This window comes from Stenella coeruleoalba (genome assembly GCF_951394435.1).
Source record: "Stenella coeruleoalba genome assembly, chromosome: 2".
Classification (NCBI taxonomy): domain Eukaryota; kingdom Metazoa; phylum Chordata; class Mammalia; order Artiodactyla; family Delphinidae; genus Stenella; species Stenella coeruleoalba.
Window position 1 is genome coordinate 15,289,928 of NC_137147.1, and position 26,763 is coordinate 15,316,690.

The following is a 26,763-nucleotide window of genomic DNA, read 5'->3' on the forward strand; positions in this document are numbered from 1 at the left end:
CTGAAATACTGATTTATTTTCCCAGGCTTACTTCCTTTTACCCCATCCCTATTCCCCCCCCCCCCCACACACTCAATTAGCCATTTTGCATTTATTGCCTCAAGAGAAGGAATTCTTGGCAGAAAAATACGAGGTTGGGAGGAGAAGACAATCCTAGGTTTAGAGTCTCAAAGGATTCATGCAACTCAGGAGAATGAAAAGGACTGAGGTGCAGACAATCTGCTTGGAAGAATATCTGTTGAGCTAAAACAAATCTTCCGGCCCCCAAGAACAGATAAAAGGTTTTTCCTGCCGGTGGGGCTGGGGCTTAGGGTTGTGAGAAGGGAAGTCATGAGAATTCAGATGTGGTTGCCTGATACAGGGACACTGCATCCTGACTGTTTGTACCCTCTCCCCTGCAATCCCTGAGGTGGGGGTGGGGTGACAGTTACTCTGATGAACTGCATGATGTGGGAGGAGAGTGATCCTGTCTCTCATGTCCAGGGTGAAGTCCAGATAGGAGGCTATCTCAGGACTACATGTGTGAGAGGCCTGAGACAAACTTACCACATTCCCCTGTGCCCAGCACAGCGCTGGTCAGGACACATGAGGGGTGCACAGAAGTGATGCAGAGCCTCAGCCCACCTCATGGCGCTTCCAATGGCCCAGTGTGTCACAGAAGAAGCCTTGTCCCCATTGATGGGGGACAACCCAGGTGAGTCCTGCATGGGCTAACTACTGAGGACCAGAAGGGAATGAGGACATCTCACGAGAGGCCAGCATGCACAGAGGGCAGCCTTGAGAATTGGGGCTTGAGCTAAACCTCTCCAGCCTTACCTACATACAAACTCCCTGGATCCTAGATGGTGTTATGGACTGACTTGCATCCCCTTACCTCTCTGCCAAAATCCATATGTTGAGGTCCTAATCCCTAGTATGTCATAATGTGACTGTACTTGGAGTTAGGCTCTTTAAATAGATGACTAAGTTAAAATAAAACTGTTAGCATGGGTCCTAATCCAATCTGATCGGTAGTGTCCTTATAAGAAGAGGAGATTTGGACACACAAAGAGACACCAGGTATGTGCATGCACAGAGGAAAGACCAGGTGAGGACAGAGAGAGTAGGTAGACATCTGTAAGCCAAGGAGAGAGACCTCAGAAGAAACCAACCCTACTGACACCTTGATTTTGGACTTCCAGCCTCTAGAACTGTGAGAAAATAAATTTCTGCTGGTTACACCACCCAGTCTGTGGTGTTTTGTAATGGCAGTCCTAGCAAAGTAAACACAGGCAGAATCCAGAGGAAGAAGACGTAGGATCCTGAATTGACTGTGATTAAGTGTCCACCAGTTTGGTAGAATGGGGTATTGAAATGGAATTTTAGTTGAGTTACAGAAAGATAAAGAATATTTTATTTCTGGCATCTCTGATTATGGCCTGAGATAGGAATCCACTTCATGTGTTTGATTTAAAATGTGTAATTCAACAAACATTTATTAAGCCTTTGAATAGAACTACTGAGCAAAAATATTTTTCTCATTACTTGTCAAGGAGCCTAAAATGTAACTATTAGATGACTTTTATTTGGGGGAGGGTCTTGAAACTTTTACCAGCAGGCTTCCTTTCTAAGGATGCAAATATATCCCTTGTGTTCCGGCGGTGGGGGGGGGGGGGGGTGCGGAATATTAAGTTGTCAGATAAAACCTTACTTGGCTTCCACATTATGGCAAAGCTCCCTGAGATCCATTTACATCAATGGTTCTCCAAGTATGCTTCTTGGATTAGCAGCATCAATGTCACCTCTGAACATTGGAGAATTAAAATTCTCAGTCTCACCCCAGGCCCAGGGAATCAGAAGCTCTGGGGCTGGAGTTCAGTGATGTGTGTTATAAAAAACACTCCGAGTAGTTTTGATGCCAAAAGTTTTGTTTTATTTAAGGAACAAAGTTATTTTTTAAAATAAACAAATAAATTTATTTATTTATTTATTTATTTATTTATGGCTGTGTTGGGTCTTTGCTGCTGCATGAGGGCTTTCCCTAGTTGCTGCGAGCGAGGGCTACTCTTCCTTGCGGTGCGCAGGCTTCTCATTGCAGTGGCTTCTCTTGTTGTGGAGCACAGGCTCTAAGCATGCGGGCTTCAGTAGTTGTGGCACGTGGGCTCAGTTGCCCCAAGGTTTGAGAACAACTGGTGTACAGGATGGTTGCCTGAGTAAGAGACTGTTGGGGTGGGTGGTGGAGAGGCAGGGAGAACAGAACCTCTAAAAAGGGAAGAGTATGGAAACACTTTATGTTCAAATTCTTGCTTGCTTTTGGTACTTTAACCCTGTCAGAAAGGAAGAAATTTTTCTCTACCCTTCTGTGTTCCTCTGGCTGGTCCAAGAATGAAATTGACATGAGACAGATTAACAGGAGAAAATAAAACAAAAGTTTAATAGCATGTATGCACTGGAGAGGCCCAGGAAAACTGAGTAACTCACTAAAATGGCTGAAATCCTCACCTTAAGTATTATCTTCAGCTAAAGACAAAAGAGGATGTTGTGGGTAGTTGTTCAGGACTGCAAAGGGGAGGAAGGCAATTCATATGGAGATGAAAAAGCAAATGTTTGGTAAACAAATGTTTGCTGGGTCGTGCAGAGACAATGGGGCACACAGAGGACTCTGATCTCTAGGCTCTGCTGAGTTTCCCCCATCACAGTCCACATTTGCAGATATCTCTGGTGATAGCTCTAATCTGGGAACAGGCCCTTTATCCAAATTCTCTTAGACAGTTAAGGGGGGAGGTAGCAAGAAAAACTTCCCAAGTCTTCTGTTTCTTAAAAATAATCAGTCTAAATCAATTCTCATACCAAAGAGACACATTTTGGGGTGGCAGATTTTGTTCCCCTACAGCCCTATTATCCCGTCATCAGTATTTAAATTCCATTCTGCATCATTGTACCATTAGTTCACTTGGCTCTGCCCTTTTCAAAACAGTTGAGCTAATACAGCCTCTCATTTCAGACTTGTAAATGATTTTAACTTAAAGCTTAAGTCAGAATGTAAGTATAGTAACAGTTAAAATGGAGATATGTTATCAAACTAAGGACTAGAGTCTTTAATATCTTAAATACCTTTTCAAAAGATCTAATATGTATTTCATGATGTCTGTAAATTACATAAATGCCTTTTAATTCCTTTGTTATACTCATTGATTGAAATAACCAAATTTAAGAAGATTAACTCCAAATAGTTTCCTCTGATGTATTGCGGATGTGCAGACTGCTGATTAGCTTAATTTTTAAAGTCAGGATAAGAAGTGTAAGTCCTTGTGGAATTATCTGTTGAGTTTGCTTATGGTAGGGATAACCAGCTAATCGTTTAAGTTTTAGGATCGAAAAAATATTTCATGAACTTAGATTTAACCAAGACATGTACTAATATTTAAGGAGGTTCAATCCAAAGGATAGGGCAGAGAAGTAGAAATGATTGGCAAAAATTGAGTCAACTGGGGCAGAGGGGCTAGGGACAGACAGGAGGGAGGATCTGAAGCCAGCTTAAGTGTTGTGGGTTCTATGGCATCTGGACTGGGGAAGGCAGGTTCTGTTACCCAAAGCTGTGGGTCATACCAGAATCCATAGAATGAGCAGAGCAGAGCAGAGATTATAGTGAAAACCCAAGAGTGATAGGAATACCTGCCATTTTACAGAAAATAATGCTAGAGTGTTTATTTTCCTTGGTGCTTTTTTAGAGGATGCTAAAGTATCTTTGCAAACGTGCAGTAACTGAGTAAATCCCTTATATCATTTTATCATACCCATTTCTATGAATAAGCCCTCAAAATATTAGTTACTGCAATATTTAATACTATATCATATGAGTGGTTTGCTGAAATGCATCATGGGTAAGTGTTGTGATTTTAAAATATGTTCACAAATTCCTTGGCACCCCTCCTTTCAAGAGGTGGAGCCCAATTTCCCTCCCCTGGAGTGTGGGCTAGACTAGATGACTCATTCCTAGAAAATAAAGCAGAAGTGATGGTGCACTATTTTGGAGACTAGGTCGGAATAATCCTGTGAATTCCTCCTCATGCTCTCTCTCTCTCTGCTCACTTGGTCTTGAGGGATGCCAGCTGCCCTGTCGTGAGAAAAGGTCCACGTGGTGGGGATTTGAGTGAGCCAACAGTACTGAGTAATCATCTTGGAAGTACATCTTCAAGCCTCCAGATAATTACAGCTCCTGCTAACATCCCTACCGCAACCTCACTAGGGATTCTGAGCTAGAACCACTCAGTGAAGGTGATCCAGAATTCCCAACCCACAGAAACTGAGAGATACTAAATATTTGTTGTTTTCAGCTACTGAACTTTGGGTACTTTGTGACACAGGAACAGATAACAAATTCAGTATATATATTGTTGAGTTGATGTGAATGTTGTGACATGGAGAAATTATGAATTTGGGATTAATTCAGGCAATTGTCAGTGTTCAAGAAATTTCCCCTTTTTATAACAAAAATACTCTGTTAACTCTCTGGGTTTATGGCATATACTTAACTCATTTTAAACAAAATTTCCTAATAATCATGGTTACTTATTGCTGATTAAAAGACAACTGTCTGAAAAAAAAAAAGAAATTTTAATCCTATGGTTTGGACATGCAAGCAGTACAGACGGTAGGTGTATAAGTCAGCTCAGGCTGTCATGACAAAATACCGTAGACTGGGAGGCTTCAACAGTAGAAGCCTTGATTTTCTCATACTTCTGGAGGTTGGAAGTCCAAGGTCAAGGTATCTGCCATTCAGTTTCTGGTAGGGGATCTTTTTCTGTCTTGCAGACAGCTGTCTTCTCACTGTGTTCTCACATGGTAGAGGTGGTGGGGTAGAAGGGATGAAGTGAGAGAGAGAGAGGATGCGAGAGCGGGGGGTGGGGGGAGAGCCCGCAAGAGCGCACTCTGGTGTCTCTTCTTATAAGGACCCTAATCTTAGTGTATCAGGGCCCCATCCTTATGATCTCATTTAACTTTAATCACCTCCTTATAGTTTCTATCTCCAAATCCAGTCACAATGGGGGTTGGGGCTTCAATATATGAATTTTAGAGGGAAACAATTTAGCCAGTAATCAAAGTCTGAGATGGGGTGGGAAAGCAGGTTGTTGTCCAAATTATCCTCTCCTGAGGTTGGGGAGAAGTGCAGTGAATGGGGGATGGAAACCAAACAGCATTTGAGGCTTCCATGGGGCCAGAATGCAGAAGGGGGAGGTCTTTCATCCAAACTGTTGGTGTCAAAATCAATTAAGCAAAGTGAGAAGCCAGGGCTGCTGAAGTAGCCTGTGACTGGAGGGATAGAGCCCAAAACAATACTGGCAGTCAGAGTATGGAGACGGGAGTCGGAAATCTAGGGAGGAAGATCACAGCAGTGAATGTAGAACAAGTACTGGCAGGTAATTCTTACAAATAGGCATGAATGCACATGGTGGGGTTATGTTTGCTGCAGGCTGGTGCCTGGGATGACTGGCCACTACTGTTCTGTTTCTCCTTGCAGGACACCTCTGACACCCAGTGTGTGTGGGTTTTCCTTCCACCAACAACCAGTTCTCCAGTACTCCAGACACCAGCTAGAAGTCCTTCAATTTAGTTCACTTCTGACACTAATTACCTGGAGTACGCACCAGATTCCACAAGGTAAGAGCTCCATCCCACAGGGCTGTTTCCACTTCAGATGCTGGTCACAAGACCTCAGTCTCCAGTACTTTGGACCAACTGGCTGTCATTTGGGGGTTCCCACAACCCACTCCTCAGGTTCAATAATTTGCCAGAATGGCTCTTGGAACTCAGGAAAGCATTTTACTGACATTTACCAGTTTGTTACAACTGAACCACTGTTAGATATTGTTACAGGCTGAATTTTGTCTGCCTCAAATTCATATGTTGAAGCTCTAACCCCAGTGCCTCAGAATGTGACTGTATTTGGAGATAGGGCCTTTATAGATGTGATTAAGTTAAAATGAAATTGTTAGCATGGGCCCTAACCCAATCTGACTGGTATCTTTATAAGAAGAGGAAATTTGGATACACAAAGAGACACCAGGGATGCGCATGCACAGAGGGGAGACCGTGTGAGGATGCAGAGAGATGGTGGCCACCTGCATGCCAAGGAGAGAGACTTCAGAAAAAGCCAAAGTTCCCACCACCTTGATGCTGAATTTCAGAACTCTGAGAAAATAAATTTCTGTTGTTTAAACCACTGTTTTGTTGTATTTTGTTATGGCAGCCCCAGCAAAGAGTGGATATCCTTCAATCTCATCTTTAGCAGCCAGAGGCAACCCAGGGCCTGGCATACATGAGATCTGCTCAGTCCAACCCCAGCATCACTGGCCACATGTGGCTATTGTGCACTTGACATGAGGCTAATCCGAATTGAGGTGTGCTATCTGTGTAAGACACACTCTAGATTGTTGAAACCTTCGTATGAAGAAACCCCCACAAAATCTTTAATATATTTTCATATTGATTACATATTTATCAATAATATTTTGGATATCTGGGGTTAAATAAAATGTATCACCAAAAATTAATCTCACCTGCTTTTTTTTTTAACTTTAATGTGGCTACTAGAAAATTTCAAATTATGTATGTGCTTTGCCTTACATTTGTGGGATGGAATTGTACTAGATGTTTAAAAAAAATCTTTTGAGCCATGGGAACCTCTTGTACCCTTATTTTCTTCATGCCTAAGACTTGAAATTAGGTGGACTCTAGAATTCTTCCCCTGGTAGGAGTGCAGAAAACGGTATTGACGATCCAAAGAAGAATAGACATATCACAGGTGAAATAGGAGGACAGCAAAACTTCCTGGAGTTCCTTTATTGGAACTAATCCACGCATTAACAATTACCAACAGGGACTTTTCCCTGCCGGTCCAGTGGTTAGGACTCCACACTTCCACTGCAGTGGGTGTGGGTTCAATCCCTGGTGGGGGAACTAAGATCCCACATGCCGCGCAGTACGGCCAAAAGAAAAACTAAAACCCAACAACAACAACAAAAAACCCAAAAAAACAATTACCAACAAAAGAACTACAGGTGGTGAAGGCAGTGTTTAAAGTAGGGTAAATGCAGACCCAGAGGCTGAGAATTCTTTGCAGTGATCACAACTGGTCTTGATTATTACCTGGTGTATCAGTCAGGGTTCTCAGCTGCAGACAACAGCACCATCTTTGGCTAACCTGAGCAAAAATGAAAGACTTAGAAATCAAGATAAGGCACAGAATTGCTGTTGAGGCTGCAGAACCTGTCTTGTTAAATGGGCCAAAGGACTAGAAAGACAGCCCAGGTCATCCTGCCTGAGCAATAGGTTAGGATGGCACTTCTCACCCTACTGCTCCTGGCACTTGAAGCCCATCTGGTGGAGCCTCTATGCCACCACCTCCTCTGCACTCTGACACTGCTCCAGGGTGCTTTCTCAGCTGTCCATACCTCTAATCACTCTTCCAAGATCAAAGTCACAGGTTTGGGGAACTGACTGAGGGAGCTGGGTCACTGGGGCTCTAGAGCCCATGCTGCTGGGGGTGAGAAGAGGGAGGATGTGGCACCTTAACTCCTGAAAGAGGTGGAATCTGCCTCCCACCAAGACTCACATGAGGGGAATCAGCCACACGGGACATGGATTTGGATGAGTGTAGACAACGAAAACAGAAAAAAAAATTCAGACCAGTACAAAGACAGGAAGAATCCTTTTCCTCAGGACTGTCTTAGTTTTGTGGAGAGCAATAAACTCAAGAGCTACACTATAGTTAATCTGTATTCTATTTATGTTATTATTTATATAATAAACCCTTTCATAGCATGCAGTATGATCATATATATATATAAATATAAATATGGTGGTCACTCTTCTAAATGTTTCATAAATATTAATTCTGCTAACCTTCATATCAACTTCTCTATCATCATCTCTATTTATGGATGGTTAAACTGAAGCCCAAAGAAGTAAAGTAACTTGGCCAAAATCACACAGCTAGTAGGTGGTAGGAGAGAGTTGAAGCTATGTAGTCTGGGGTTCCAGGGCTGATCGTTTAACTACTATACCACACTGCTCCTTACTATAGCAATTTTTATCTGTAGTTATGCTTAAGAAGATGTTTAGTAAGCAATATATAATTTATTCCATTATGTGGGTTCTATCCTTTGAACCATTTTTACTGTCTTTATATATAAAGCCCTGAGTTTACAGAGAGAAGTCATTGAATAGCGGGTGATGTAATTAACAACTGCAATCAAGGAACTTACATACAAGTTGTAAAGATCAGATAAATGACAGATGTTACAGGATAGTTCATGATAAGAAAATACTTCATACTTTTGGCCCCAGAGGACTCTTACTTTAAGAAATGTTTCCAACTTCTTTTATAAATAATTCTTTTTTCTTACCCCCTTATATGATTTTTCAGTGATTTTCTAAAAATCAAACTTTTATTTTGTTGTGTCAAGATATTGAGTCCTATCCAGACCCCTGGTTATACAGGAATTTACTCATGTTTTCTAATAGAACTTGTAAGGTTTCATTTATTTACATTTAGAGCTTTATCCATTTGGCGGTTATACTTATGTGTGGTGTGAGGTATAGATCTAAAATTTGATCTTTTCCCAAATAGTTATCCAGCTGTCCCAATATCATGTTTTAAAAAGCCCATCCTCTTCCAGTGATTTAAGACACCATCACCTAATTCAGACTTCTAAAAGTAAAGCCATTTCTTAAAGTGAGACAACAGACTTTATCAATAACGTTTCATTAAAAGGCAAGATTGCTCACTTTTCTCAAGACCATCTGATTTTGATCACTTCAGAAAACTGAGAAATTTGCTGTGGCTGAAGTACAGCTGTGATACTCAGAAACGTTGCTTATTTAAGAGAAAAACTGTCCTTACTTTTTAAACTCATCTGACTTTTGAGAACTGAGAGACGCTTCTTTCCTACTGTCTGGTGTATATCAGGGACCCTGAAACCACAGAAGCAAGGGAAGCCGAACACACAATCACTTGTCTGATAACGGCCGTTTCCCTTTATCTCATGTCTTGAGCACATCTGAGTGCCATGCCCAGCAGTTCAAGGATCTCTCTTTCTCAGCTTGTATTTACTGCTTTTTTATTAGAAACTTTTTTTTTTTTCCCCGGTACGCGGGCCTCTCACTGTTGTGGCCTCTCCTGTTGCGGAGCACAGGCTCCGGACACACAGGCTCAGCGGCCATGGCTCACGGGCCTAGCCGCTCCGCGGCATGTGGGATCTTCCTGGACCGGGGCACGAACCCGTATCCCCTGCATCGGCAGGCGGACTCTCAACCACTGCGCCACCAGGGAAGCCCTATTAGAAACTTTCTCGTCTAATGGTTTCCTGAGCGTAGATTAGAAATTTGCAACAAGAGACATTTTCTCTGGTAAGGAATTACTTTGGTTATGAACTAATGGGAACTAGTGGTACATATTTACTGTTAAATATTCTGTTTCCTCTTTTACAAATATCACACATTGCACAAATATTTGTGGTGTGCCTTCCAAATACAAGGTGCAACAGTGTGTTACAGAATGACATATGCTGGGTTCTGGTTTCAACTTCCCAGTTTCGCTTGTATGGTATTTTTTCCTCTATTTTCTTCTAGTTACATGATTATGCAGATGTTACATGCATATCCCAGATATAAAATCTCAGGGTTGGTAGGAAGCTTAGCAGTTACTTGATTTATCAGCCACGTCTTGCAGCCACTGGTGCTCCGCTCATGTTTAAAATTTTATTAGAACAGATGGATCAGAGTGAGTTCAGAGAAGGTACATCTATGGAACTTGACAAGTTACTGACTTGAATCACAGAATGGTGATTGTAAGGAAGGTAGTTCAGATAAGTGCTGTATGGGGAAAAGAAGAAATGGAAGAAAACAAGTGGCCAATATACAGGGAACTATATAATTTATCATACAAGCCAGAACATTTTTGAGGGTGAAAGGGATACTATCAATAATTATGTTAGGACAATAGACACAAGCTGGGACTGTCCTTGGTAAATCACAATAGACCTATAGTAATTTAGGAAGGTGGAAAGAGTAAGCATACTGTCCATTAAGAACCTAGAGCTATCATAAGGGCCTGACGAGTGTGTTTACGGGACTGCCCAGATAAATTTTTCCTCCTGGTATAATCGTAGTCTTGACACTTAAATTTACGTTTGCAGTTAAGGGGCAAAACAATCAGACCTGGGGATCAGAGATGCTTTCTCTGCAGCCTCTCAATAGTCTCTTCAATTTGTTTCAATACCAAGGAAATCAGATATCTCAGACCAATGCCGGATGTGGCAGGAATCCCAGGACAATCCACAACTTCCCTGCCAATTTAGGGTTATCTGCCTGGAACCATTTCAACTGGCAGCGGCAAGTACCTTATGAAGCAACCAGGATGAAGCTGTTACCAGAATGAAGTTGTTACCAGGATGAAGTTGTTACCAGGATGAAGATCCATGTTAGCTAAGGCTTGCTAAGTGTGTCACGCATTCAGCTAAGATTTACTGCCTGTCTGTTGCCTTACTCGTATTTCATTTAATCATATGTCCCCATGCGGCTGCTCTTCTTGCTTCATCTTACGTAAGAGGAGACTCAGGCTCATAAAGCTAAGTGACTCTACCAAGGTGACAGCTGAACAGGGACTAGGATAGAGACTCAAGCCTGCTCCTCTTTCTCGTTCTGCCACGTACTGGCAGGTGGCAGAAGCGCCCGGAGACGTTCGGGGAGGTCCATAATAGGCCACGCACTGCCCTGCTCCCTTGGCCTTGGACATCCACCTCCCCTTCGATAAAGTGCTCCAGTGGGTGAAGCCGAAGGAGAGGCAGCGAACGGATACACGCGAAGGCTTAACTCGGACCGTGAAGTTCGGCCGAGTAGGAAAGGCTCGCTCCGCCCTCCCCCAACATTACGGCGGCTGCGTCAACAAGCTGCGGCCCACACTCAACATGGCGGCGGCGGCGCCAGCGGCCTCCTGCCCTTCTCCATCATGGCGGCAACCGGACCCGCCTCCGCGGGCGCCGGAGTCATGTGACCCACACAATGGCTGAGCACCTACTCCAGGCTTCCCGGCAACGCCAAGTGAAAGTCATGACAGCCGCCGCGGGTTCGGCGGGCCAAGCCGCGGTGCCCCTGCTGCTGTGCGCGCTGCTGGCGCCCGGCAGCGCGTACGTGCTCGACGACTCCGACGGGCTGGGCCGGGAGTTCGACGGCATCGGAGCTATCAGCGGCGGCGGGGTGAGCAACGGGGGCTGGGACGCACGGTTGGCGTCAGGGCACAGCTCCGTCTCGCCCCACAAGCCCCCGCGGCGTAGCCCAGCGTTTCGACGCTCTCCCGTCGCGGCCCGGCTGCCGGCGGGCGCCCTTCGCCTGGCTGTCCGGACCCGCCGGCCGCGAGGCTGTAACCTGCGTTTGCTGGTTTAAAATGAACTTGTAGAGCCAGTTAGATTTAACACATCCGGGGGTCCACCGAGTAAGTGACAGGTCTAGATAGTGACAAGGCTGGAGCTCAAACCCTTCCTTTCTCTGGGCAGCGGGGCCTGTGTGTGTGTGTGGGGGGGGGGGGGGGGTCTCTTCGCCTTGGAGAGGGCACTCTGGGAGGGTCGCTCCAGAGACGGCCAGGGAGCCGAGGAGCATCCGTCTGCTGAAGAGGATGCCCCAGTGGGATGCTTTGGCTGTGCCTCTTCTTTTTTAGGGAGGGGGTTCGGGAGTCCTGGACCAGTACTGCAGGATGCGGTTGGGCTCTTTCAAAGGGTCAACTACCGAATAAGTTTTTTTTTTTTTTTTTTTTTTTTGGCGGTACGTGGGCCTCTCACTGTTGTGGCCTCTTCCGTTGCGGAGCACAGGCTCCGGACGCGCAGGCTCAGTGGCCATGGCTCACGGGCCCAGCCGCTCCGCCGCATGTGGGATCTTCCCGGACCGGGGCACGAACCCGCGTCCCCTGCATCGGCAGGCGGATTCTCAACCATGGCGCCACCAGGGAAGCACCCGGATAAGTTTTTGTTTGGAGGCACAGCAGGTATCTCAAGGCCTCTTTAGGAAGGTGAGAGGCTAGAAACTGTCTGGGACTTTTTTTTTTTTTTTTTTTCTTTTTCTAATGGCAGGCTACACCAGTATCAACTGATAGTTTAGGATTGTTTACTGTTGGAGGATTGTTTTCCCCTGGGATGGCAAAGGCCTAAGGGGGTGAGTTGCCCTCTGGAAGGGGCAATGCCTCATTGGTGGCTATTTATGTGTGTGAGGAGAGGGAAACGGTGGGTCACCAGTCAAGATAGTGACTCACCACCGTTAAGATGCGTAAGAATCACCTGGTCGTTTGTTTCCATGCAGACTCTGGCCTCCCCGCCAGCTCCCATTCTGACTTTACAGTTCTGGAGTGGGGCCTGAGAATTTGCTTTTTAACAAATGCGCCAGTGCCTTCTCATACTAAATGTTGAGAGAACTATTTTCCTGATTCAAGGATCTCTGGAGCAAGCGGTTTTCTGTTTTTTAAATAAAATTTTAATTTAAAGATAGTTTCTGATGTACAGAAAAGTTGCCAAGACAATACAGAGTTCTCATATACCCTGTAGCCAGTTTTCTCCTGTTATCAGCATCCCACATTAGTACGGGACATTTGTCCCAACCAATATTAATTACGTTAATGAAAGTCTGTACTTCCTTTCATATTTCCTTAGTTGTTACCTAATGCTCTTTTTCGGTTTCAGGATCCCATCCAGGATACTAATTGCATTTAATTGGCATGTCTTTTTAGTCTTTTTTAGGCTGTGTCACTTGGGATAAGTTTGTATTATCTGGGCATTTTAAAATACTTATGTTAAGGGAGACATGAGGGCCATTCCAGCTTAATGCAACATTTGTGTGGGCACAGCTGGTAATTTCCTTAGTTCCCTAGTCATGCTGATGGGTGGCTCCTAGGCCTGGGAGCTTGCCACAGTAGCTTGATTGTTCTTGGCTCCTAACAATTTACTTAGTCCTGTCTCATGCTCTTTGTAACCATTGTCTTGTCTTTGTTTTATCCCCTTGTGTTTATAGCTTTTGGGTCCATGGGGTTTATGGTGGCAGATCTTTGGGTGAGAGGGATTTGCTTTTTTGTACCCCAGATCATAGCTAAAACTGATTTTATTTGAAAATGGTAAGGCAGAATTCTTGAATTGGTTGAATGGGTTGTTTGTTGGGTTGAGTCAGATTGGTGCTTGTATCCTTAGATGCAATTCAGAACCAGCTTGAATGCTTGCTTGCTGGGTGGATGTTTTGGGCTGGTCTCAGCCTATTGATAACCAGTGCTGTGGAGGGACTGGTCCTTGTGCTTCTTTTTATTCTTTTTTTTTTTTTTTAACGTTTTTATTGGAGTGTAACTGCTTTACAATGGTGTGTTAATTTCTGCTTTATAACAAAATGAATCAGTTATACATATACATATATCTCCATATCTCTTCCCTCTTGCGACTCCCTCCCACCCTCCCTCCCTATCCCACCTCTCTAGCTGTTCACAAAGTACCGAGCTGATCTCCCTGTGCTATGCGGCTACTTCCCATTAGCTATCTATTTTACATTTGATAGTATATATATGTCCATGCCACTCTCTCACTTTGTCCCAGTTTACCCTTCCCCCTCCCCATGTCCTCAAGTCCATTCTCTAGTAGGTCTGCGTCTTTATTCCTGTCTTGCACCTAGGTTCTTCATGACTATTTTTTTTTTTTTTTTAGGTTCCATATATATGTGTTAGCATGTGGTATTTGTTTTCTCTTTCTGACTTACTTCACTCTGTATGACAGACTCTAGGTCCATCCACCTCACTACAAAACTCAATTTTGTTCCTTTTTATGGCTAATATTCCATTGTATATATGTTCCACATCTTCTTTATCCATTCATCTGTTGATGGACACTTAGGTTGCTTCCATGTCCTGGCTATTGTAAATAGAGCTGCAATGAACATTGTGGTACATGACTCTTTTTGAATTATGGTTTTCTCAGGGTATATGCCCAGTAGTGGGATTGCTGGGTCGTATGGTAGTTCTATTTTTAGTTTTTTAAGGACCCTCCATACTGTTCTCCATAGTTGCTGTATCAATTTACATTCCCACCAACAGTGTATGAGGGTTCCCTTTTCTCCACACCCTCTTCAGCATTTATTGTTTGTAGATTTTTTGATTATGGCCATTCTGACCGGTGTGAGGTGGTATCTCACTGTAGTTTTGATTTGCATTTCTCTAATGATTAATGATGTTGAGCATTCTTTCATGTGTTTGTTGGCAATCTGTATATCTTCTTTGGAGAAATGTCTGTTTAGGTCTTCTGCTTTTTTGGATTGGGCTGTTTGTTTTTTTGATATTGAGCTGCGTGAACTGCTTGTAAATTTTGGAGATTAATCCTTTGTCAGTTGCTTCATTTGCAAATATTTTCTCCCATTCTGAGGGTTGTCTTTTCATCTTGTTTGTGGTTTCCTTTGCTGTGCAAAAGCTTTGAAGTTTCATTAGGTCCCATTTGTTTACTTTTGCTTTTATTTCCATTTCTCTAGGAGATGGGTCAAAAAGGATCTTGCTGTGATTTATGTCATAGAATGTTCTGCCTATGTTTTCCCCTAAGAGTTTGATAGTGTCTGGCCTTGCATTTAGGTCTTTAATCCATTTTGAGTTTATTTTTTGTATGGTGTTAGGGAATGTTCTAATTTCATTCTTTTACATGTAGCTGTCCAGTTTTCCCAGCACCACTTATTGAAGAGGCTGTCTTTTCTCCATTCTATATTCTTGCCTCTTTTATGAAAGATAAGGTGACCATATGTGCATGGGATTATCTCTGGGCTTTCTATCCTGTTCCATTGATCTATATTTCTGTTTTTGTGCCAGTACCATACTGTCTTGATTACTGTAGCTTTGTAGTATAGTCTGAAGTCCAGGAGCCTGATTCCTACAGCTCCGTTTTTCTTTCTCAAGATTGCTTTGGCTATTCGGGGTCTTTTGTGTTTCCATACAAATTGTGAAATTTTTTGTTATAGTTCTGTGAAAAATATCAGTTGTAGTTTGATAGGGATTGCATTGAATCTGTTGATTGTTTTGGGTAGTATACTCATTTTCACAATGTTGATTCTTCCAGTCCAAGAACATGGTATATCTCTCCATCTATTTGTATCATCTTTAATTTCTTTCATCAGTGTCTTATAATTTTCTGCATACAGGTCTTTTGTCTCCTTAGGTAGGTTTATTCCTAGGTATTTTATTCTTTCTGTTGCAGTGGCAAATGGGAGTGTTTTCTTAATTTCACTTTCAGATTTTTCATTGTTAGTGTATAAGAATGCAAGAGATTTCTGTGCATTACTTTTGTATCCTGCTACTTTACCTAATTCATTGATTAGCTCTAGCAGTTTTCTGGTAGCATCTTTAGGATTCTCTGTGTATAGTGTCATGTCATCTGCAAGCAGTGACAACTTTGCTACTTCTTTTCCCATTTGGTTTCCTTTTATTTCTTTTTCTTCTCTGATTGCTGTGGCTAAAACTTCCAAAACTATGTTGAATAATAGTGGTGAGAGAGGGCAGCCTTGTCTTGTTCCTGATCTTAGTGGAAATGGTTTCAGTTTTTCACCATTGAGGACGATGTTGGCTGTGCGTTTGTCATATATGGCCTTTATTATGTTGATGTAAGTTCCCTCTGTGCCTACTTTCTGGAGGTTTTTTATCATAAATCGGTGTTGAATTTTGTTGAAAGCTTTCTGTGCATCTATTGAGATGATCATATGGTTTTTTTCCTTCAATTTGTTAATATGGTGTATCACATCAATTGATTTTGCATATATTGAAGAATATACATTCTTGCATTCCTGGGATAAACCCCACTTGATCATGGTGTATGATCCTTTTAATGTGCTGTTGGATTCTGTTTGCTAGTATTTTGTTGAGGATTTTTGCATCTACGTTTATCAGTGATACTGGTCTGTAGTGTTTTTTTTTTGTGACATCCTTTTCTGGTTTTTGTATCAGGGTGATGGTGGCCTCGTAGAATGAGTTTGGGAGTGTTCCTCTCTCTGCTATTTTGGAAGAGTTTGAGAAGGATGGGTGTTAGCTCTTCTCTAAATGTTTGATAGAATTTGCCTGTGAAGCCATCTGCTCCTGGGCTTTTGTTTATTGGAAGATTTTTTTTTTTTTTTTTTTGCGGTAGCGGGCCTCTCACTGTTGTGGCCCCTCCCGTTGCGGAGCACAGACTCCGGACGCGCAGGCCCAGCAGCCATGGCTCACGGGCCCAGCCGCTCCGCGGCATGTGGGATCCTCCCAGACCGCAGCACGAACCCGTGTCCCCTGCATTGGCAGGCGGACTCTCAACCACTGCGCCACCAGGGAAGCCCATATTGGAAGATTTTTAATCACAGTTTCAATTTCAGTGCTTGTGATTGGTCTGTTCATATTTTCTGTTTCTTCCTGGTTCAGTCTCGGAAGGTTGTGCATTTCTAAGAGTTTGTCCATTTCTTCCAGGTTGTCCATTTTATTGGCATATAGTTGCTTGTAATAATCTCTCATGATCCTTTGTATTTCTGCAGTGTCAGTGGTTACTTCCCCTTTTTCATTTCTAATTCTATTGATTTGAGTTTTCTCCCTTTTTTTCTTGATGATTCTGGCTAATGCTTTATCAATTTTGTTTATCTTCTCAGAGAATCAGATTTTAGTTTTATTGATCTTTGCTATCGTTTCCTTCATTTCTTTTTCATTTATTTTTGATCTGATCTTTATGATTTCTTTCCTTCTGCTAACTTATGGTTTTTTTCTTCTTCTTTCTTTAATTGCGTTAGGTGTAATGTTAGGTTGTTTATTTGAGATGTTTCTTGTTTCTTAAGGTAGGATTGTATTGCTATAAACTTCCCTCTTAGAACTGCTTTTGCTGCATCCCATAGGTTTTGGGTTGTTGTGTTTTCATTGTCATTTGTTTCTAGGTATTTTTTGATTTCCTCTTTGGTTTCTTCAGTGATCTCTTGGTTATTAAGTAGTGTATTGTTTAGCCTCCATGTACTTGTATTTTTTACATACTTTTTCCTGTAATTGATATCTAATCTCATAGCATTGTGGGCAGAAAAGATACTTGATACAACTTCAATTTTCTTAAATTTACCAAGGCTTGACTTGTGACCCAAGATATGATCTATCCTGGAGAATGTTCCATGAGCACTTGAGGAAAAAGTGTATTATGTTGTTTTTGGGTGGAATGTCCTATAAATATCAATTAAGTCATGTTGTTTAATGTATCATTTAAAGCTTGTCTTCCCTTATTTATTTTCATTTTGGATGATCTGTCCACTGGAAAGTGGGGTGTTAAAGTCCCCTACTATGATTGTGTTACTGTCGATTTCCCCTTTTATGGCTGTTAGTATTTGCCTTATGTATTGAAGTGCTCTTATGTTGGGTGCATAAATATTTACAATTGTTATATCTTCTTCATGCATTGATCCCTTGATCATTATGTAGTGTCCTTCTTTGTCTCTTGTAATACTCTTTGTTTTAAAGTCTATTTTGTCTGATATGAGAATTGCTATTCCAGCTTTCTTTTGATTTCCATTTGCATGGAATATGTTTTTCCATCCCCTCACTTTCAATCTGTATGTGTCCCTAGGTCTGAAGTGGGTCTCTTGTAGACAGCATATATACAGGTCTTGTTTTTGTATCCATTCAGCCAGTCTATGTCTTTTGGTTGGAGCGTTTAATCCATTTACATTTTAGGTAATTATTGATACGTATGTTCCTATTACCATTTTCTTAATTGTTTTGGGTTTGTTATTGTAGGTCCTTTCCTTCTGTTGTTTCCTGCCTAGAGAAGTTCCTTTAGCATTTGTTGTAAAGCTGGTATGGTGTTGCTGGATTCTGTTAGTTTTTACTTGTCTGTAAATGTTTTAATTTCTCCGTCAGATCTGAATGAGATCCTTGCTGGACAGAGTAATCTTGGTTGTAGGTTTTTCCCTTTCATCACTTTAAATAGTCCTGCCATTCCCTTCTGGCTTGCAGAGTTTCTGCTGAAAGATCAGCTGTTAACCTTATGGGATTCCCTTGTATGTTATGTGTTGTTTTTCCCTTGCTGCTTTTAATATTTTTTCTTTGTATTTAATTTTTGATAGTTTGATTAATATATGTCTTGGCTTGGATTTATCCTGTATGGGACTCTCTGTGCTTCCTGCATTTGATTAACTATTTCCTTTCCCATATTAGGGAAGATTTCAACTATAATCTCTTCAAATATTTTCTCAGTCCCTTTCTTTTTCTCTTCTTCTTCTGCGACCCCTATAATTCGAATATTGGTGCGTTTAATGTTGTCCCAGAGGTCTCTGATACTGTCCTCAATTCTTTTCATTCTTTTTTCTTTATTCTGCTCTGTGATAGTTATTTCCTCTATTTTATCTTCCAGGTCACTTATCCGTTCTTCTGCCTCAGTTATTCTGCTATTGATCCCTTCTAGAGTATTTTTAATTTCATTTATTTTGTTGTTCATCATTGTTTGTTTGCTCTTTAGTTCTTCTCGGTCCTTGTTAAACATTTCTTATATTTTCTCCATTCTATTTCCAAGATTTTGGATCATCTTTACTATCATTATTCTGAATTCTTTTTCAGGTAGACTGCCTATTTTCTCTTCATTTGTTACGTCTGGTGGGTTTTTACCTTGCTCCTTCATCTGCTGTGTGTTTCCTTGTCTTCTCATTTTGCTTAAGTTACTGTGTTTGGGGTCTCCTTTTTGCAGGCTGCAGGTTTGTAGTTCCCGTTGTTTTTGGTGTTTGCCTCCAGTGACTAAGGTTGGTTCAGTGGGTTGTGTAGGCTTCCTGGTGGAGGGAACTAGTGCCTGTGTTCTGGTGGATGAGGCTGGATCTTGTCTTTCTGGTGTGCGGGCCCATGTCTGATGGTGTGTTTTGGGGTGTCTGTGACCTATTATGATTTTAGGCAGCCTCTCTGCTAATGGGTGGGGTTGTGTTCCTGTCTTGCTAGTTGTTTGGCAAAGGGTGTCCAGCACTGTAGCTTGCTGGCCATTGAGTGGATCTGGGTCTTGGTGTTGAGATGGAGAGCTCTGGGAGATTTTTGCTGTTTGATAATACGTGGAGCTGGGAGTTCTCTGGTGGACCAATGTCTTGAACTTGGCTCTCCTACGTCAGAAGCACAGCCCTGATGCCTGAGTGGAGCACCAAGAGCCTGTCATCCACACGGCTCAGAATAAAAGGGAGAAAAGAAAGAAAGAAAGAAAAAGATAAAATAAATAAAGATTAAATTAAAAAGTTATTAAAATAAAAAACAAAAAATAATTATTAAAAATTTTTTAAAGTAATTTAAAAAAAAAGAAAGAACAACCAAACCAGAAAGCAAATCCACGAATGATAGCAAGTGCCGAATAGTTTATTAAAAAGAGAAAAGAAAAAAAAGAAAAGGACAGAACCCCAGGACAAACGGTAAAAGCAAAGCTATACAGACAAAATCACACCCAGAATCATACGCATACACACTGACAATAAGAGAAAAAGGGAAAAAAAAAAAATCATTACTCCCCAAATCCACCTCCTCAATTTGGGGTGATTCATTGCCTGTTCACGTATTCCACGGATGCAGGGTACATCACGTTGATTGTGGAGATTTAATCCGCTGCTTCTGAGGCTGCTGGGAGAGATTTCCGTCAACCATAGTGACCTGTGGTTGCACACGGGCTTCTTGGTGGCTGCAGCAGCAGCCTTAGCCCATCTCTGGGGTCTGCACTGTTAGCCGCGGCTTGCGCCCGTCTCTGGAGCTCCTTTAAGTAGCGCTCTTAATCCCCTCTCCTCGCGCACCAGGAAACAAAGAGGCAAGAAAAAGTCTCTTGCGTTTTTGGCAGTTACAGACCTTTTCCTGGACTCCCTCCTGGCGAGCTGTGGCCCACTAGCCCCCTTCAGGCTGTGTTCACGCAGCTCCCTCCCACTGGTGCAGGTCCCGTCCCTATTCTTTTGTCTCTGTTTTTTCTTTTTTCTTTTGCCCTACCCTACATGGGGAGTTTCTTGCCTTTTGGGAGGTCTGAGGTCTTCTGCCAGCGTTCAGTAGGTGTTCTGTAGGAGCTGTTCCACATGTAGATGTATTTCTGATGTATTTGTGGGCAGGAAGGTGATCTCCACATCTTACTCTTCTGCCATCTTGAAGCTCCTCTCTGTGCTATTTACTATGATTGCAAGATGCCCTCAGTGATAACCGTCAGAAAACCTTGAAAATAAAAAGTTTATTACTCACAGGCCCTGGAAAGCACATGGCACACCTGGGCCACACAGGGAGGTTGTAGGTAGAGAGGGGGGTGTGGGCCTGGGGTTCTGCTTTCATTAGGGTCAAGGGTGAGGCCTAGGGTTTTGTGTGCTCACTTTTTATTGGTGAGTTCAAAACCTAAGAGTAGAAATTTAAAGTGAAGGAAGAGAAAAAAAAATGACCCTAATGATGGTCAGTTATCGAAATCAACCAAGATCTCAAACAAAGAATCCCCCCCACCCGCTCCCGCCAACCCCAGCCTGGCTCTTTATCTAGTTCTGTGGCTGGCAGTGTGTTTATTTGAGATAGCTATCTCTGAAGTGGATAACCCTGGAGTGGATGCCTTGCAATCAAAGCTTAAGTCCTGCCCTTCCATTACAAAAAAGGAAAAACCGACTGTTGGGGATTACACTACAATCCACCCTTCATGCCTAGGCATCAGAGTCAGTGGTGAGGACGTTAACTGCCTGAGTAGCTGATTTACTCAAAGTCAGGGATAGGGCATGTTGTAACCTAGAAAGGATTTTAGTAGCACTCCTATAATAATTATATCGAACAAGCAGTAGTCCTGAAATCCAGCTGGTAGCCATTGACCCAAGCTTAAAGGGTCACACCTTGAAACGAGATCAGTGATGTTGGGGCCCTAGGGATCCATTCAAAGATTAGATAATGTTATGATTAACATCTTGGGACATCTGGTGTAAGTAGGTTTGAATCTGTGCTGAGTTGGTGGATTGCTCCGTATCGCACCCAACCACTGTCTTAGAATAGGTCAGTTCAATTAATGGATTGTGTCTCATTTGAGGAGGCAGCGATGCAGGTGTGTTTATAAAGTTAGGCCTCTATGGTGCAAATATTTGATTCAGGTTATTTCATAAGAGGCACTTCTACGGAAACAAAAGAAAAACAATGGTTAGTGGTTGGAGCAGATTATAAACCTAGTCTGAGGCCTGAGGGTAGCCAGTTGAGATTTCTAGATGTAGGACTTGAAGCATATTCAGACGGGGTGGGGACAGATGGTGGCAATCATAGATTTTCCTGGTTTGTAGTCTGAATATCTCTGGTGGTGGGGGGGTTCTTTCTGAGTGGTGCATGCAGCAAGAGGCACAAAGATTGTTCATACATGAACTGTTGTAGTGATTTCTCTGGAGTTTATATCTAGTTGTCCCACTTTAGCTTGCATGGCTTCAGGAAAAGGGCAATTTTAGTTCTCAATAATTCCAAATCAGAAAGGTGGGAAAAAGTTGGAAACAATATCTGGAGAGTTGTAGCCAGATATTAGAGGAAGTGAGAAGAATTCAGTCTTCAGTCCAGTTTACAGGTAGAAAACAAACCTCAAAGGCAATTAACAGGACTAAAATCTGATATCCACAGGGTGTCCTATAGTTTCCCCTTCCCCCCACCTTTTATCAGAGATAACCCAAATAATGCTAATTTACTTGCAAAATAAGTCTGGCCTGATTATTTAATAATTAATTAATTTATTATTTATTAAGTGCAACAAGAATAGTGATAGACCATATAGGCTCTTTCAAGTATACTCTGCTGGACCTTCACACAAGGAATCACAGATTGGACTCTTAGAAGTCTCTCTCAAGGTAGGAAGCCAAGCTATGAGCTTACCATCAGACTTTCCCTGCAGTACTGATAGATTTGGGTGAATTCCTTTCTTCTTGAGGTCCACCGAATATCCTGAGGTTCCTACATCTGCCAGGAAGCGACCTTCCTTACTCACCTGGTAAGGCTTCTGTAAGCAAGTTGCCAGGCTGATTTTTCCAAGGAGCTTTATTGGCTCCATAAGTCAAGCTTAGTTCCTTAAATCTGTCTGGTCATATCTGAGTCTATGTTCATCTCTCTCAGATATGACATTCCAGTTAAAACCTTAGTAATATAATCAATGTTTCCAATTGTGTCCTGTTATAAGGAGGACAGATTCTTAGGAACTTATGCAAATAAATATATTGCTATGAAAATGAGAATACTCTCTAAGAGTTTCTAAATTCTGAAGGGATCAGGTAGGGAGAAATTTGTTTTATCTTTGTTTATAAGGGTACACTTTACCAAATTGCTGTAAGTCATAGACAGCTTAGGAAAAAGGGTTTCCTTAAGTCTGGGGGAAAAAAAAAACATTCAAGAATTAATAATGTTTCAGATAAAAAGTCATAAAAATTATAATTATCCTCATCAGTTCATTCAGTTCCTTGTAATTAATTCTGATTGAACCTGATCTTTAGTTAGCAGTTTTATGAATCTTTTTTTTTTTTTTGCGGTACGCGGGCCTCTCACTGTTGTGGCCTCTCCCGTTGCGGAGCATAGACTCTGGATGCGCAGGCTCGGCGGCCATGGCTCACAGGCCCAGCTGCTCCGCGGCATGTGGGATCTTCCCGGACTGGGGTACGAACCCATGTCCCCTGCATCGGCAGGCGGACTCTCAACCACTGCGCCACCAGGGAAGCCCTGAATCTTTTTTTACCTTAGAGTTCTGTAAATTCTTACCCAGTTGAGCAATATGATCTGAAAATTATCAGAATCCTGTACTTTAAGTTAGAGTCCTTTTCACAAGTCTTCTTGAAGATGAAGCACTTTTCAAAGAACACTTTTGCAAAAGTGTCAGAGTAAATAATTGTCTGTAAATGACAAAAAGACTTAAACACGACCATGTTAAAGATCTGATAAAGTTTATTATAATGCAAATGACAAGGAAATTAGGTTATTTCTGTGACATACAACATTTTAAGTTAATAACTAGAATTACAAGTGATAACATTATACCAGGATATAGCAGGTATCTAGGAATTTCATGTAATTTCTGGAACACATATATTAGTAACATATATCAATACAAATATAACCCAAAGAAGGTTTAGCATTATGTCTTTGACAGTGCTTCCCATGCAATTTAACATACCAAATAAGCCTAATTAGTTTAATGTCTGTCTTTTTATAAGGAGAAAGACCACATCTTTTGAGATGTTCCAGGGCCCATCTGGAAAATCTCAAAGTTATTTTGAGGTCAAAAAGACTTCATTTAGAATTTGATTTTGGGAAGTTTGTCAAAATATCAAAAGCTGTTAAAACACTTGATTAAATAGGATTGTTGGTCACTGTGAAATAATACTTAGTTATCCATTTAACCAAAATGACAAGAACTTCACAGGCAAATACATAAAGTTACTTATTTTAATCCCAGTTTAACCCCCCCACCCCAAACACACAACCTTAGCTCTTTTAATAGAGAAGACTCACGTTTTTTTTTTTAAGTAATTAAAGATTCAGTAAAGATAATATGAAGCATAGAATATTATTTTGATAAAACACAGAATCTTTATTTCCTAGGCAGATTACTTAAAAGGTAAAGAAAAACCTTTCACAGGCTTATCAAGAGCAGACCAATAGTCTAATAAAAATTTGTCTTCTTAGCAGATGAAAGATAATTAAGTTTTAGTTTTACATAAGTACACTATTAAAGTTTATTTAAAAAAATCCTTATAATAAATTTATTTCATTTTTAGCTAGCTTGACTACACAGGTAAAATTCCCTCTCTTCTTCTCTCTCTCTCTTTCCCCAGCTTCTATATCCATTCATTTTGTCTACTTTAGGACAAAATTACTTTCATTTCCCTAACAAAAATACATCTCTCTACCTCATACCTTTTCTTAGCCAAAATACATCCTACTTCCCTTGATAGAATTGTTTCCCTTATTATTTCCAGTATTTTAATTACATATATTAGTTAGAATGCTTGACTCTTATAAACTTTAATTTCTAGTGAAAACTAGGAAGTAAACAATTGTGAACTGTTATACCAGTATTCTGTAGGTTGGCAAATTTATGAATATATTTTATAATTTCTAGAAGCATATGCTTCTTTTTTGGTACAGTTTTTCATTGTAGCACAAGACATGTTTTCTAACAGATCTAAATATCTTTTGTTTCTCTGTGATAAGAAACCAAAAGTAGATAAACCTATGTTCAGTAATTAATGTTTTAGCATTTTATATTATTCGGAAATTATCTATATATTTAATTAATTTCCATCATTTAACTTAGCAAAACTCTAAGGTTTCAAGTTACCGACGAGATTTGGGTGACTATTTTTAAGTAGATGTACCAGAAAACATAATTATTTTTGAAAAGTGGATGCCTTGGTGATCAGAGATTAAGTTTTGCATTTGCATTACAAGAAGGAAAAGCCAGTGGATAACTTGGTCTGTAGTCTGATCACAGATCTGACCTTCTACTGTGGGAAAAAAAAATCTTTTCCCTAACCCAGCTGATTTTTACATTTTTATTTTCTAATGTTGCAATCTCACTCATAGGTGCTGGTGCATATTTCAAGGTAAACAGTAGACTAATGGGCTAATGTATTTATTCTTTACTACTACCATTCTCCTTTCTATTTTTGTGGTTTAAACCTGGAATAGCCAGTATTTCTTAAAATGAGGACTCATAATGTCCTAATATCTTTACTTTGATATTAAATCCATTGTTTAACTTGCTGAAAATGGAAATGTTTTGTTATTTTATGTTTACTAACTCAGTTTAAAATTATTAAAATGAGAAGAATTGTTTCGTAACTCAGAATAGGAGACTGTTATCTATTCTAATAGTGTCCTTATGTGTAATGCATCACTCATCTTAGAAGTTCGGTAAATACGATTGGATGAAAATGGTTGCAAGACTATATTTGTACACCACTTTAAACTTCTTTCTGAAGTCCCTGGTACCTAGCACAGTTTGTGGCAATAAGTGTTTGGAATCTTCATATTTGATAGGGAAGGCAGTATGGTGTACATGGACTGAAGAGCAGATTGCTAGGGATCTGTTCTGGGCCCTGCCACTCACTGTACAGCCTTGGGCAGGTTATTTAACTTCCCTGTATCTCAGGTTTTTTTCTGGGGACACAGTGATACCTACCTGGTAGGAACATTGTGAGGATAGATGTCAAAGCACAGGATGGCATCTGTCACATGACTAATTTTGGTTAATATCATTCTGTTTCATAGATTAGTGGGGAGGAAGTTATTCTAAGGATTTTAAATGAAAAACGTGTTCCAGTTTGGGTATACAATGCCTGCCATTTGTTGAGAGCTTACTATGTTCCAGCTACTGTGCTAAGGCTTCCTGGGCTGCTTGTAAAGAGCTCCAGGCCTTATTCAGGGAGCGTGATTAGTAATTTGGTAATTTGTTATTGCTTCATGGTACGTTTCAACGTTTGGCTGTACTGCTCCTAACTGACTATTGCCATTGACTAATGCTTTTGCATTCGGTGTGACTGTAGGCTTGCAATAGAGTAATGATGTGGTGTGGTTACTCAAAGTTGGCACTTTCTGTGTTAGCGATAGAAGAGCACAGAGAGAAAAATAACCCCCAAACAGTGAAACACACTGTTCTAACAACAATGTATATCGTTAGCATAATGCAGAGCAGGCAGCTTTGTTTACCTTGGGTCAAGGATAGGTTAGTGTGCATATGCAGCATTCATTCACTTTAATATTTGAGCCTCTGCTAGTCTGTAAGCTCTTTGAGAAAGTGACTATTTTTAAAAACAATTTGTGTATACAGTGCCTGTCAATTCTTGAGAGCTTACTATGTGCCAGCTACTGTGCTAAGTCCTTTACATATACTTTATTTTAGTCTTAGGACAGCTGAATGAATAAGATAACCCACTTTATGATAAATTGCCCTTGGTCACATTGCTTGTAAATGATGTAATCAGGATACCAGCTTCATGGATGCAAAGCCTATATTATGTTGCCTGTGCAGTGCAACAAATGATAACATAAAAGCTATTAAATAAACGGTTATTGAATAATAGAATAAATGGGGATATGAACTTGAATAAGACACAGTCCTTGTCCTCAAGGAACTTAGAGGTGAAACAGAAAAGTAAAGCAGTGATGAGGGTGCAGGGATAGAAGAGTTATGGTAGCCATGTGGACCTTGTGCCAAGGGAGTCCACAGTCCAATCTGCGTCAGTGGTCCCCACCCTTTTGGCACCAGGGACCGGTTTCGTGGAAGACAATTTTCCCATGGACTGGGGGAGGGGGGATGGTTTCGGGATGATTCAAGCGCGTTACATTTATTGTGCATTTTATTTCTATTATTATTACATTGTAATATATAATGAAGTGATTATACAACTCACCATAATGCTGACAGGAGGTGGAGCTCGAGCGGTAATGAGAGCGATGGGGAGCGACTGTAAATATAGATGAAGCTTCGCTCGCTCGCCCTCCACTCACCTCCTGCCGTGCGGCCCCGTTCCTAATAGGCCACCGACTGTACCGGTCTGTGGCCTGGGAGTTGGGGACCCCTGACTTACGTCAAACTTATGGGGAGGAGCAGAAGGTATTCTTCCTTGAACAGGTGGAGTTTGACCTGAAAGCTGAATTGGATTTGGCCAAATGAGGGTGTAGAATGCATTCCAGACAGAAGAAAGAGAAAAATTAGTTTGTTAGACCTAGATAGATGGTGTGAGAGTGATAAGGGGTAAAGTGTCAGAGTTAGAATCCAAATAATTAAGGGATTTGGGTATAAA

General features: G+C 41.3%; 1 protein-coding gene across 5 annotated transcripts in view; it reads left to right on the plus strand.

Annotated features, from left to right (window-relative positions):
- Positions 1-10,943: 10,943 nt before the first annotated feature.
- Positions 10,944-26,763, plus strand: part of GALC (galactosylceramidase) — a 61,038-nt gene continuing 45,218 nt past the window's right edge. For 3 of the 5 annotated variants that reach the window (XR_013826959.1, XM_079912145.1, XM_079912146.1), the window contains exon 1: positions 10,944-11,238. Coding sequence is in view for 2 of the 5 variants with exons in the window: in XM_079912145.1 (XP_079768271.1) it covers positions 11,044-11,238 (195 nt within the window). In the remaining 3 variants the exon portion in view is untranslated. Of the gene's footprint in view, positions 11,239-11,339; positions 11,474-26,763 lie in introns of those variants that run through there. The other 2 variants (XM_079912148.1, XM_079912147.1) reach the window with 2 other exon arrangements.